The 14,635-nt window shown below is 47.2% G+C and overlaps 1 protein-coding gene across 2 annotated transcripts in view; it reads right to left on the reverse strand.

Annotated features, from left to right (window-relative positions):
- The window catches only part of NSD3 (nuclear receptor binding SET domain protein 3), a 1,769,888-nt gene that overhangs the window by 156,269 nt on the left and 1,598,984 nt on the right, over window positions 1-14,635 (reverse strand). For both annotated transcript variants that reach the window (XM_086943639.1, XM_086943638.1), the window contains one exon: window positions 7,082-7,223. In XM_086943639.1, coding sequence (XP_086799765.1) covers window positions 7,082-7,223 — 142 coding nt within the window. The remainder of the gene's footprint in view (window positions 1-7,081; window positions 7,224-14,635) is intronic.

Here is a 14,635-nt window from a genome sequence, read left to right on the forward strand (position 1 = left end):
ACATATACGAATTCGGAATTAATTGCGATGACTGTTACAAATACCACAGCTTTGAACACCACCAGATTCCTGACTACAGCGTAGCCAGCCCAGTACAGACACCACTGTTAGACAGCATAAGGCTATCTACATGCAGACGTCCTAATGGACTGATGCAGTCCCACAAATATTGAGACAGATTCATTTGGATGTGGCCCCAGCGCTCAGCTGACGCTCGAACTGTTATAAAAGATTTGCGAGTCTATATCGGCACATACACAATCGGCACGCTACATTCTGACCAGGATCCTGCATTTAGCTCTAGGGCTTACAAGTAGGCCCTGGCCAGTTTGGGCGTTGCATTGCGATTTTCGAGTCCATTCCATCCTGAGGGAAATTCAGTTGTGGAGAGAAAAAAACGTGACATAAAGCAACCTATAACAGCTAGAGTATTAGGTTCGGGTGATGGGTGGGCCAAACATCTAATAAATGTCCAACGTAGTCTTAATAACGTGCCAAGAAATTCTCTGGGTGGAATCACTCCATATGAAATCCTTTTTGGTACTAGAATGTTGGTCGAAGACCTCTATCGTTACACTTCAGTGGTGGAACAAAAATCCTTTGATATCAAAGATAGTTTGGCTGTTTTACAGGACTTAATGAAACAAGAAGTCTAAGAAATACCAGCGAAAAACAAACGACCACTGAAGAAAAACCACCTGTCCCAGCAAGACCTGCCTGGATTCCAAAGATTGGGGATCTGGTCAGGGAGAAAATAGCGGACAAGAAGGAATTTGGTCATTCTTACAGAAAACCAGTACCAGTGCTAGCGATCCACGGATCAAGAACCAGTACTACTGCCCCCCTTGCTGGAAAAAAGGAGAACCGGTCTGTGTCAATTGACATGGTAAAACCACACCATGTGGCCGATAATAAGTAGTAGGCCCAGTGGACTCCCAAGATGTAGCAGACGACCAAATCTTGCTACAATCCAAGAGGTTCAAACTGAAAGACGTATCACCTTTGATAAACCTGCAGTGAGAAAAGAAGGGCTATGCAACAAAGCCATGGAACTTGTGCCTCTTGATACCCAAATAACAGTTTGTCAAGAAACTCCCATCTACAATGATGTAGCATCTGACTATACAAACATGTCAAGGGAACAAGCAACTCCTGCGATTTCGAAAAATCTGGATGCAATGCCAACAATTGACAGAACTGAACCTGAAACTATGCCAGCAAACAAATATTTCAAGAAAAAAGTAAAAGAACTTGGTGAAGAGTTGACAAATACATATCTGGTTTCACCCGGGGTTGAACTCTCCTGCTATGGCTCATTCTTGTGTTAAGTTTGGGAAAGCTGATAGATGGAAAGCACATTAAAATGGACACAGCAAGTAAGAACATCAACTTGCTCCTGAAGCCACACAAATCATCTCATCGTGAACAACGAGACCTGTCATCAGTGAACATCACAGCGGTCCCACTACCTGGGGGAATAGCATGGGATACAACTGATTACGACATTTATGGCCCTGTTGAGCTGATAAAGATTCCTCATCAATTTAAGGTTTCCTCGAGTGATTTCGTCTCACCTAGCACATTTTCTGATGATTGGGACTTTGAGACTGTTAATAACATGATGACAGACTTAGAAATGTCAGCAAAATTTCCAAAACATGAATACTTAGAAGGTTCATCAAATTATGAAGAAATGTATTGTTTTAATCATTTTGGCCATCATTACTTGCATAAATCTGCAAACTCTAGAAATGTTTTACCTTATAATCAATGGGAACATTTTCCTACACCTCCAAAGGGTAGTTCTAAAACGTTTCTTAGAAAATGTCCATATTTCACAGGTTTTAATGTTACAAACCCAGAAAGTTTATACTTTAAAAATGTGAATAAGACAGGCATGAAGAGTATATTGACAAATTCTAAACAAATTTATTCTGTTGCCTTTTATGCTATATTATCCACCTTAGGTTTTGACTTTTGGAATGACAACATTGAGACAAAAACTGTTTGGGGTACAGAAGACTGGCAGGTACAAGGTTTATACGCTTCTTACAATGAAGCTTGGAAAGTCACGCAAATGGAAAAAACTGAAAGAATACGAGAAATTGATCGTATTAATCTAGAGAAATCACTTTCTGTAGTTCACAATGGGTTAACAACTCTGTCGTCCAGAATTTATTCTTTGGACAGCATTGTATCATCTGCCATAGACCTAATGGAACAGGACATGCTAATGCTACAACATGGCCAGTCTCAATTACATTCTATAATGCTACTAGGCTGGACGTTGCAAAACCTTCGTTCTGGCTATGTGCCCTGGCGTTTAATCAACACTACGTCATTGTTTACTGTATTTAACCTTACAGATAAACAAATCTCGTTGGCACAGAGGGGAACAGACTATACGGTGCTGAGCATTGAAAAATTGGAGAGATTACCATTGACCGATCTGAGAAATCATCAGTTGAATGGATAATACATGGCACCATCATGATACCATTGACGACTTTCCAGTTTCAGTATTGCTTAAAACACATACCAGCAGGCCTGTATGAAAGGTTGGGTAAAGAATACATTAAGTCGACCTGGGATTTACCCTACACACACAAATGTTGGAGTGGGGGGAAGGAAGTATTTCTTAGTGGTAAAAATTGTGAAAACTCACTAAGCAGTACACTATTGTGTCAAGGTATTAATTTACACGGAGCCTGCAAAGGTTCCTCCAATAACCTTTCTTGCCACCTGCAGGGTTCGCCCGCAGTGGTGATAGATCCTAATTAATTTTCAGGCAGCTTTCCAATGGCAGCTATGTTATGTTAAATGATCACAGCTGTTGTTGAATGATGCCAGGAATAAGCTATCTCGTTACTGTGTCAGCCAGGGTCACTTGTTGTATGCAAGTATTGTTTCCTAAAACCAAGACAGACGGGGAGTCTCCTCTATGGCCTTCACTGAACATCTCTTCTATACGAATTGATACTATAAGCAGAATGAAAGCCACTCTTTTGCAAAAAACGGTGCCACTGACCTCGTCCAGAGAAACGTGTGATCTGCAAGTTGCAAGGTCCTCTGCAGAGATACATACATTATCATCAACAAACTGCCCAATACATTTCGCAGAAATGTTAGGTCGTATCTTTAACATGTCTGATACCAGCAGTTTTGCACATGTATTTAAGACGATTTTTTCGGGACTGTTAGCACCCTTCGAAGCAGTCTTGGGCATTTTCCTTAACTTCGTCCACTCTGTGTTCGGCGGCCTGCCTCTCATTTTGGGACTCGTAGCAGGGATCTTAATTTTATTCCTACTGCTCTGTTATGGCAAATCCGGCCACCAACGATACCCAAACCGGCATGATACATGTTCTACAGGCGATGAGGTACCGTGACAGAATAATACAGATCCTTGGCTCGTTTGAGAGATCTGAATACCACATGGTTCCTGTCATTCAGACCAATCTGGCAAGATTGCATCTTACCTATTCTACGATGCCTGCTTTGTGGAGAGGAATGCGTGTTAGATGTCTGTCTAACACTACCATCAGTTAAGCCAACGGATGCTGACGCATTACTGGGTCCGGTAACGGCTCACGTGTTGTGTTGCCCCCAACGGCTACCAATCCTGATGACGGCATTCATTGAGATCTCGCCAGCAAATCCAACTGGAGGTGAGATACGCGGATCAACAGGCACACAGGTACCATCTGATATGAACATTGCTAACGCGGCTGGCGGCGATGCTTTGCATCTGAGCACAATTGACCTTTTTAATTAAGTAGTCGAACTTTCCTCTACTGTGGTAGATGACTTCTTTGCCAGCCTTGATGACTTAATGTTTTCTCCTGACACCGAGAACAACTTCTGAAATTATGCACACCACGTTCTTACGAACTCTGAAATTCGACCTTCACTTTTTCAAGATAAAAGCTTCCATGTTTGGAACTCTACTTCACTACAATTTGATTTGATTTTTTTTCAAAACAGACTGAACTTTGGCACTAAGTAAATCTGCTTAAAGTAGAACTATTCTTAGAGATCAAGAATTCCTTGAACACTTCCTAAGAAATAATATTAGCCTAATCCACAAACAAAGAAATGTATTTTCTGCTATGGGATGGCTCGACTTTTTCTTCTGTACCTAAGAGCCATTTCATAAATGTAATTTTCATGATTCATTCAGTTAGCATAACTAATATTTTATAATTTGCTTATAATTAAGTCATTTGCTTTAAATACGTACTATATAATATGCAAATTTTTTCGTGTACAACCGTTTCAAATGTATTTTATATGATATTTTGGGGGTTGTAAACACATGCTCTAGATTATATTTTTTAGTATTTACTCTTAGATGACCATAATAGCGTGGAGTGGGTGTTATGTATTATTTTAGGACCCTATTGTAAGTTTCCTGATTCATAGGTATAATTCACTATATCCTTATATAGGCAAAGAAATCATAACCATATTTAGGCATAGCTCTTGCAGTCCAAATACGGCAGGGCTACTTCCACTAGTTCCGAAATCCACAACGATTTCTTGGAAAAACCCGCCTTCAGTAGCCAGAGACTTCCCCTTGCTTGAGCACTGATTTATCCAAGAACTCATGGAGTTTTCAAAGAACTGAGACTCTTTGATGACGTTATGTCCAACCATATGTCAAACCAGGCACCTTCAAGGTATAACTATGCCCACACTTGCCCAAGTAAACACACTGTGGTTTGGAGCAGTTCGACTATCTACTTGCCCGACGTGCCCTGCTACAGCAAGTGCCGAAGGAAGCCGACCCTCCAGCAGACGCACTGAGAGAGATGCTGTCTTTTCTTCTGCCGGGAAAACCAGCTCCAGTGTTTCCAAGCTACCCTTGCGGGTTGCTGGGAAATCGAGTCCAGAGACCAGCCTTCTCCATTCTAAACTAAGGTACGGAGCGGATTAGACCCTTAGAGAAATCTTGGGCAGATTCTTGGCAAAAGAATACTACATTTATGCAACACCTCACTTACTTCTTCCCTTGTACTAAGCTTAGGTACGGTACACTGGGGGAGGCGTATTTTAGAAGCACCAGATGAGTACTTTTAGCCTCTGTTATTTATGTATGTATTTTTATATGGTTTAGGAACCATACAATGCTCTTACAGTATTATTTTATTCTATCATTTATACTGTACGCATATTTTACAAACTGTGTTACGATTGTAGCAGTTCATTTCTTATGCTTGAGAAAGAAGACTGTTCAATAAATCTTTTTATTGAAAACGCCCGTCTATCTATTTCTCTGAACCTCTAGTGAAACGAAGCATGCATGAGTGACTGAGTGAAATATCTATCTATTGTTTCCACGACTCTGAAGATACATTTTATCTTGGGGAAACAAAGTTGTCATGCTTATGCAGTTGTCAGAGACTAATCCATTCTTGTGAATTCGAGAAAGTTTCTAGTGACCTCTGAGCTAGCTGGCACACACAATTAAGTTTAGTATATTCGGTAGAGACCTAGTCGGCCTCAGTCCTACGTCTAACCTACAGGATATATTATTCCAATGAGCAGAGCCTATTGGGAATATAGGAACTACACTACAAACGCCTGGGCGGAGTCGCGTGACGTCGTCCCGTCCCCGGCGCGCAGGGATGCTGTGGCAAAAAAGTTTCTGGATCCGGTCTCACGCCTGGGAGTAATTCTACATGAAGGAATCTGCAGCTAGTAGTCGATCAGATAGAATTATTAACTGTGCCCTATCACCAAAATTGTAAACAACTCCTACAAATTGTTCTTTGCAGATCACCACATAAAGGAATTGCTCCAGGCTCGGCTATGAACAGGAAGGTGCATACAAACAGAGAAACATTTCGTTTTAGAAGTGAAGTATGCCTAAACATGGAACATGTTGTAACTGCTGAACAGGCAGTTCACCTGTGCGTTCAACTACTAAATTATGATTCAGGGTCACCATATGGAGCATTCACACTTAATGAAACTATTGAAATACAATAAAAGAACATGCATTCTGCATGTTTGTTAAATACAGCAACACTTGTAGTAAAATATAACTTTTGTACTCCGCTACCATGGAGGGCAGATCACCTCAAATGTGTTTTTACCTGGTGCCACAACCAGTGGCGTTGGAACAATTTTCAGAGTGGGGATGCTGCCATCAATATGACATTGTTGAACTCATAGGGATTGTGAAAAGTCCAAATTTTGCACAAATAACAAGTGAAGGAAATGATCTACGCCCATTCAGCAAGAGAGTGGTAAAGGTGCCGTATTTAGCTGGTGGTGAACTTTGAATTACACGGTCTCCAATATATCACTAAACCATAGTATGACAGTTCACAGTCATTCACAGGCAGAAAATTTTCCATTGGAAGGGCCACTACTGTTGCACCTACTCTTACTAATAAAACTATAGCCACAAACAGTAATGTGTGGGAATCAGATGTCAGCGAATATCTGTCATTTTGACATCACCTCTGTTTACATCACACTAAATTTACCCAAAAAGTGCTTCTTAGTACGTTCCTACGTGCTGACAAATTTTGAAAATTTTGTATAATTCATCTATAGGTATTTAAATTGTGTTGTTAGAAAAAAACTGCAAACCTCAGTCTTTCATTTCACACTAGCAAAACATTGACATTCATTTTACAAAATTCTCTCACTCTGCAATCAGAGAAAGAAAATCAAACACCAGTCTCCAAGTTAAAAGAGTAAGCAGCAGTTTGTCACAAGACATCCCCTGAGATTTGGTCTCGGTCTATGAGCACACTGTAAATGTGACAAGATAAAAACTAACTTTAAAAGACATTTATTGTTCATTCACCTTCCGAACTACAGCATTGTTATTTTGGGGGTGCTGCAGCAGCCCAGTACCTCTACTTCCAGCGCTAATAGCCACAACCAATAATAATGCAACTAGTCACTCACAGCTCCAACTGTGAGTACGGAAAAAATTTAATGGTTTGGCTATATTCCGTAAAAGTAATATATTGGGCAGTTCAAAATATATGTTTTTTCCTGTCTCCAAGATGAAAACAAAAAATTTACCTGTTTTGAAGGGGACTTTAACCATTCTCTTTCTTACCTTGCTCTATATCACGAAGGGCAAAAAGGCCAACTCTGACATCTCCATTTACTGTCCATTTCTGTGTTTCACAATTAGGATTACAGCTGTGGTTCATAAAACGAGAATAGTTTCCCTTCGGGCCAGCATCAATGATCCGGTCCTTTAGTACAAAGAAAAATACATAACAGTATGTAAAGAAAAAAAGTTAGTTTTCCTTAAGGACTTGTATTACTTGATGTCAAATAACTGTATTTGCGGTTAATGACCTTCATTAGCAAAATACATGACGAGCACTTTGCTTAAATTACGTGTAAATTAGTGTGGACGTTCAGGAAAAAGTGGGAGTCTTGGAAGGATGAAATAACCATTAAATTGATCCTGCTACTACGAATCCCTTACTCTTTCACTCCCTGACTTTGCGCTGTGAACATAAACGACTTAAGAAACATTTTGTGGTGTGCTGTTATCATGCAAGGCCGTGTGTGTGCCTCATCCACGGGGACGTTCTGCCCACACGCCTACTCCTCACACCTATATCAGATATGTTTGATAAACAAGTGGCAATCACGGTTAGTTTTTCAGTCGCCACCTTAGGGATTGGCAGAGGAGGTTTTAGGGGGAGAGAGCTTATGGACAAAAAGTAAAACAATCACCATAAAATTAACTTTACTTTAAGTTTGGACACTCGCCCTTTGAGGCAGTCCCTCAAATTCATATTATGCTTGAATGAATGAATGAATGTGGATTTGTATTGCGCGACTTTGCCCGGAGGCATCAAGGCGCATAGGATGGAAAAACAGCTGAGTGAAAATGTGAACACAGATGAGGGGTTACAGGTAGGCTTCTGCGAAGAGCCAAGTTTTTAGACATTTACAGAACAAGTCTAGGGACGCCAGGCCCTTGACTTCCGCAGGAAGCAAGTTCCAGAGTTTCGGGCCATGGAAGAAAAAGCCTTCCCTACCCATCTGGCCCTGGCGGTTCGAGGGACTGACATAAGGTTTTTGTTGGCGGAACGCAGGGCCCTTCCCGGGGTGTAGAAAGACACAAGAGACCTAATGTCTTCTGCACCAGATCCGTGAAGAGCACGGAAAGTAAGAACTAGAACCTTGAAGTTTATCCTGGCCTGCACAGGAAGCCAGTGAAGGTTCTTTCTAATTAAGGATCCTGAGGACCGCCTGGGAGCATCAACATCAAACCTTGCTGCTGCATTCTGGACAACTTGTAAGCGATGGACCAGTCTTTTACTAATGCCCAGATATAGGGCGTTACAATAGTCCAGACGAGGGGAGATGAGAGCCACCGAGACTTGTTTACGTGCTTCCGGAGAGAGATAGTGTGTAAGTTTTCTCAGAATCCTTAGGACACCACAGCAAGTACAAACAGTCCTGTTAACTTGCTTATCAAAGGAGAGTGTGGTGTCGAGGATAACACCCAGATTACGGGCAACAGAGGAGGGCTTGGGGCATGTTCCAAGGGCAGTGGGCCACCAGTCGGCCGACCAGACATCTTGTTTACCTCCAAAGATGAGGACCTCCGTCTTTTCCCCATTTAATTTGAGGAAATTAGAGGCCATCCAATCTGCCACTGCTTCCATACAATTCCTGAAATTAGAGGCCGTATTTTCCACAGATTGCGAGAGGGAGGCCATGATCTGGGTGTCGTCAGCGTACGACAAAACTTCCAATCCAAAGGATCTTACAAGCCTAGCAAGTGGGGACACATATATATTAAAAAGGGTAGGGCTCAAAGATGAGCCTTGAGGGACCCCACAATGCAGAGGCTTGGCAGAGGAGAGGAAGTCGCCCAGTTTTACCCTTTGTTCACGCTGACTGAGAAAGGAAGTTAGAAGGCTCAGAGCGGACCCATCCACTCCCATCTCACTAAGACAGGTGGCCAGAATGGTGGGAGACCGGGTGTCAAAGGAGGCTGGTAAGGTCAAGCAGGATCAGAAGAGTCGTCTGACCACTGTCGACCTTAGCGCGGATGTTATTGACTACCACTGTAAGCGCTGATTCTGTGCTGTGTGCCTTCCGAAAGCCATGCTGAGAAGGATCTAGCAGGTTGGAATTATCAAGGAAGGCACTGAGATGGTGATTGAGATGGGCCTCTAGCATCTTAGCAGGAGCAGGGAGAAGGGAAATAGGGCGGAAGTTCTTTAGTATCCCAGGATCCATGGTGGCCTTCTTCAGGAGGGGCTTGACAATGGCCATTTTCCAGGGTGCGGGGAAAGCTGCGATTCGCTCTTCTGAGGCACCCGCGGGCCAGACAAAGCAATGCAATCAGTGGAGGAGTGAATTTCCCCTAATTGGGACTCTAGGCACGGGAATAGAGGGGGCACTGGAAAAAACATCAAAGAAAACTATATTCCAGATATGGAATATAGTTCCTCTGTAAAATAACTACTTAATATAGCCTGACACAAGCTTTCACAGAGACTGCGACTAGATGATTGAATGCCACAAGCAGAAAAACATTGAGCAATGCTGAGAAGAGAACTTAAAGATGACTTGGACAGCACTATAGGACTAGATGGATGACCGGGATGATTTCCGATGCCTTTCAAATTTGAAACCTTGAGAACAGATATTGTTGACTCGCAGGGGACGAGGACGCTCGATCTGTAAACTAAAATTGGAAACCATGACTCAGCACCCCAAGCTACAAACAATAACTGGAAAAGCTCTTAACAGCCTATGTAAATGAATATGCGTGGTGGAATGAATTTCAAAATCACTCATGGAGCAAGACTATCTGAGTCAGGGGCCTCCAGGAGGGAGCAAGGGTCCTCACCTAAAGGCACATGTATTGGGGCTGTGTTCTTACCTCCTGAGTGTTGCACGTGAGCTTTCTAAAATGGATAGAGTACATCGATTTGGACCAAGGAGTGCGCCACCTGACAAATGCCCCAGAGACATACTGACTAAAAACGCTACTACTTTACTACAAAGGAAAAGATAACAAAATACGCGCAAAGCAGATGAGATGTCGCTCTCCAACAATTATTCAGCCAAAATTTTCCATGTTGTCTCTTCAGGAAAACGTTACAGAAAAAACAACTCTTCCGTCCCAGCACTGACAAACTAGAAGCAGCGGCTCAAGGTACAGGTGGACCTTTACATTTGTAATTCTGTTTAAATAAGACAATCAAATGAACCACATGTCGGACAAAGTGGTCACTGCAGCATATTGGGACTAAACCTTACAGATAAAGCAGCTAGAGTTGTGTCTCAAAGGAAATCCAGTCAAACCAATTCATATCACCCCATGCTGGGGCATCAACAGAATAAAACTAGATCTCAACAATGTTAAGAAACATGAGGAGGTGAGGCTACTGCAAATTAAATGATTCTTGAACGAAATCTTCTTGGATAAAGAATATGGTGATCATCATCACCAACCTTCTTTATTCGATTTTAAGAAGTAAAATAATAAAAGTTAAACACAATAAAAATACATTCCATATAAATTTAAATCAGGTAAAATACAATTAGATTGACTTTAGAACGCCAGAAAGATAGCGAGATAAAAAATAGCACACTGTGGGAGTGGTTAAGAACTGGAGAAACAGTAAAGCAGGTCTCACTGGATTAAAATGCATGTTATTGAAGAGAGGAGTATATATTTGATACGCAAATGGTTGTGGACCAGGACTATGTGCAAAGTGTCATTTATAGAAACATTATCACAGTCCCACACAGGGAGCCTAGAGTCTTTAAAACAACCATGATTAAAAGGCACAAGCTGCGAGAATAAATTAAGTCTAAAGAATGTCAGCAGTCGTCACTGGTGACGGGAAATGTCCTGGGTAAGGTACGGCTTCAAGCCGCGAACAGTTTTCACTAAAAGTGCGTGATGTGCTGAAAGCTTTTTCTGAGCAGAAGCCTATCGATTTACTGTCATCTTATCTCTAAACGCTTCTTTGACCCATCTTTTATCAGTTTGAACAATGCCACTTGGATCATGATAAAGTTCTGGTCTCCCTAAGATTTCCATTGAGGAGAACACATAAGTCAGCCAAGGGATCAGAAAAGAGTTATCCAGGTTCATGCTATCTTCAACCTGTTGAAGCCTAGCTCATCTTTGCACCATACAAAAGCCAAAGCAACTAAGGATGATATTTGTTACCACTTTTTCGACACAAAGCCACGCGATAAAAAAAAGTGTTCAACAAATATTGGGGTCTTATGACAGAAGACATTGACCAAAGCAACCTCCCTATGCATTCATTTAAGAAAGCTAAAAGTGCAAAGGACCACATAGTCCGCATTTTTCTGGATACTGCTGCTGAAGCACAAGCTACTTACTTGTCTAACAATATATTAGTTAGTGATAGATTCCTTACCTTAGAATATCCCCAGGCGTCAGGATGGATCCGGAAAGTTTTTCTGCTTAGTAGAACCTCTGCGTGCCAGCAGGTGGCGTACTTCGGCTCCGCGTCCGTCAGTGGCGTCGCAGGCGCCGAGATGACGTCACGGAGAGTACTTAGGCGCCACCAATGCGATCTGACGTCCGTTCTGTACACAACTTTCCGCCCCGGAACGCAGAGCCATGCATGAGACTGACAATTGGTGCATAAAAGTAGGGCCCGGACAGGGGGATGACCTTGTTATGTTGTTATGTTATAGTTATTTATTACGCGCACAGCTGCTCCAGCAAAGGAGCGTCCTGGCGCCTGACAAGGTACCAACATAACACAGCTAAAAGGGAAGACCAGGGGGCGTGGCCGAGATGGCGGTGTGAGAGGACGTGCCTCTCTGAGCTCCCGCCGCCGGTCACTGCAACTAGAACTATCACAGCACCTGCCCGGCCGAGAGTGACCCCAGGGAGCCCCTGGCGCCAGCGCCTAGCCTGCGACGACCTTCGGGTCCGGCGCTGCGACCGGAGGCGGCCTGACCCTTGCGGCGTTCGGCCGCGGACGCAGCGGAGAGTGAGGCCTAGCGCGCCCCACGAGACCAGGGCACGGCTGAGAGCGAGGCCGAGGAGGGCGGAGCCACGGAGCCGCCGGGGATCGCCTGAGGCAGGCACAGACTGAGGCGGCGGGTCCGGCCCGCACGGAGCCGTGCGAGGCTCCCCACGATCCCACGTGGGAGCTTCTGCGGACCTGCCGCCCCGTTGCGGATCGGAGAGCACACTGCCCGGGCGGCCGCCGGCTCCTGCCGCCGGGCCTGGCGGAGCCGCCTGGAGGACCCGCGCGAGCCCCAGAAGCCGGCCACGCGGCCCCTGCAGCCAGCAGCACTTCACGGCGGAGGAGAGAGGTACGGGGGGGGGGGGGGGTGAGACAGTGACACCGCCCCCCCCCCCCTCGCACGTCGCCTGCATCCCGGCGCGCCTGGCAGGAGAGGAGTTAGCGCCGCAGCGCGGATCCCAACGGCGGCCCGCCATTTTAGGCGACCGGTACCTGGGGCCGCGGTGGAACGCCGCCTGGAGGACCCGTGTGAGCCCCTGAGACCCGCAACACAGCCCCTGGGACCCGCAGCACGGCCCTGAGACCCGCAGCCCAGCACGGCGAGGTAGAGGTACGGGGGGGGTGTGACAGTGTCGCCGGGCCCCCCCCCCCTTTGCACAACCGCCATTTTAGGCGACCAGGCACCGAGGCCGCGGTGGAGCACGGCTTAGACCGGGTCCGAGCCCTGCAACCGCCGACACCGTACGTGGCACCGGGGACCTGCTGCCTCCCTGCCCACCCTCTCGTGCGGCGGCTCTGAGCACCGGCGCCCGCACCTACCCGGGAGACACACGGGGGCTGCGTCGGGGGGGCACACCGAGAGAGGGGCCATTCAGCAGCACACAGCACCTGCCTGCACGAGGAGCCCGACCAAGAGCCTGACCCTGTCCTCTCACTCGCCCCGCGGGCCTGGGCGGCGACTCAAGCACCTACCCGGGCGCTGGCCTGAGGACGTTCCTGGACACCACGGCGAGTGGAGGGCCCCGTCCCCCGGCGTAGCTCCTGCCTGAGTGAATCGCGCTACGCAGGAAGCGCCGGTCATCCCGGCCCGGAGGGTCTCCCCCGAGGCCCAGGGGCGTACCCGCGGCCGGCAGAGGAGGTGGTCGACGGCCGCGGCTGGGGGCCCCGGGGAGGCATGTCTGGCGGGAGGACCAAGAAAGACCGCACCATAAAGGACCTCTTCACCCCCACCACCATGGGGAAGCGGAATGGACAGGCGGGGCCCAACCCCCGGGGAGACGCAGAGAAGAAGGTGGAGGCCGCGTCGCCCTCCAGAGGAACGGACCCCGAGGGCCCGGTCACGCGGTCCTTCCTGGAATCCCTGTTCTCCAGTTTGCGGGAAGACATCCATGCCCTAAAGAAGGAGCTTCAGGACGAGATCAAGGAGGTCCGCCGCGATACCGACGCCATAGGGGAGAGAGTGGCAGACCTGGAGACGAAAAGCGATGCACGGGACACCGAAATTGAGGCCCTAAGGCAGGAACTGGCCCGCATACATGACCAACAGGTGGATCTCCAGACGCACGCCGAGGATCTGGAGAATCGCTCCAGGCGGCATAACATCAGGATCAGAGGAGTACAACTGTCCCCGGACACGGAAGACCTCTTTCAGTTTACGCGGGGCCTCTTCAACCACATCCTGGGCCGACAGGCGGACGCCCCCTTGCGACTGGACAGAGCCCACCGGACGGGTCCGCCGAGGGCCGGCGCTGCTCACCCGGCGGACATCCTGGTGTGTGTACAGGACTACAGAACGAAGGAGGAGATCCTGAGCAGGGCCCGCCAGTTGGAAAAGATCACCTTTGGCGACCACTTGCCGACGTTGTACCAGGATCTGGCCGCGCTTACACTGGAGAAGCGGCGCACCTTTCGGCCAGTGACAGCGGAACTGAGAAAGCGCAACATCTCCTACAGCTGGGGGCACCCTTTCCGCTTGGTGTTCCGGCTAGGCAATGTACTTCACCAGCCGCGTTCCCTCAGGGACGCTTGCCGCGTACTGGGACTAGACGAGCCGGTGGTCGACGACGGCCCACTGGGTGAAGCGGCCCCCAATGAGGTGACCCCAGGACGCTGGCAACAGCAACGGCGCAGACGCAAGCCGAGACGCCCCGCGGCTACTGAGATAGAGGAGGGGCAGCGGGCTGCGGTGGAAACCGTGGCGCAGGGCCTGGCGCAAGCGAACAATGGCTGACCGCTGGGAGGGAACCGCACTAGTTCCACGGGACATGGCCGGGTCGGGCTAGACCAGTCCGGCGGCGGGGGCGAAAGCAGAGTGCTTGTTGGCCTTCCCGGATGGAGACTCTGACTCTTCGCCTACAGCGGAGTGCTAGGGGAGGACCGACCTGCTCGCACTGTCGCCACTGCTTCCATTCTACGAACTTACTCTACCACAGGTCCAGTGGCCTTGAGCCTGGACCTGGGACAATGTTGGACCTCATTTCTTTACCAGTTGGGGGGGACAGTTGGGGGGTGATGCAGGAAGGGGGGGAGGGGCGAGAAGAGGTTGCTCCTAGGGAGAGGGGGACCCGGGAGAAGGGGGTCGCTCCAGTTGAGCTGAGGTTGGGGGGGGCAGTTGGGGATGGGGGGTTGCTGGGGGATGTGGGGGAGGGGCGGGGGGGCTCTCCTTG

Source organism: Lissotriton vulgaris, chromosome 11 (genome assembly GCF_964263255.1).
Source record: "Lissotriton vulgaris chromosome 11, aLisVul1.2, whole genome shotgun sequence".
NCBI classification, from domain to species: Eukaryota; Metazoa; Chordata; class Amphibia; order Caudata; family Salamandridae; genus Lissotriton; species Lissotriton vulgaris.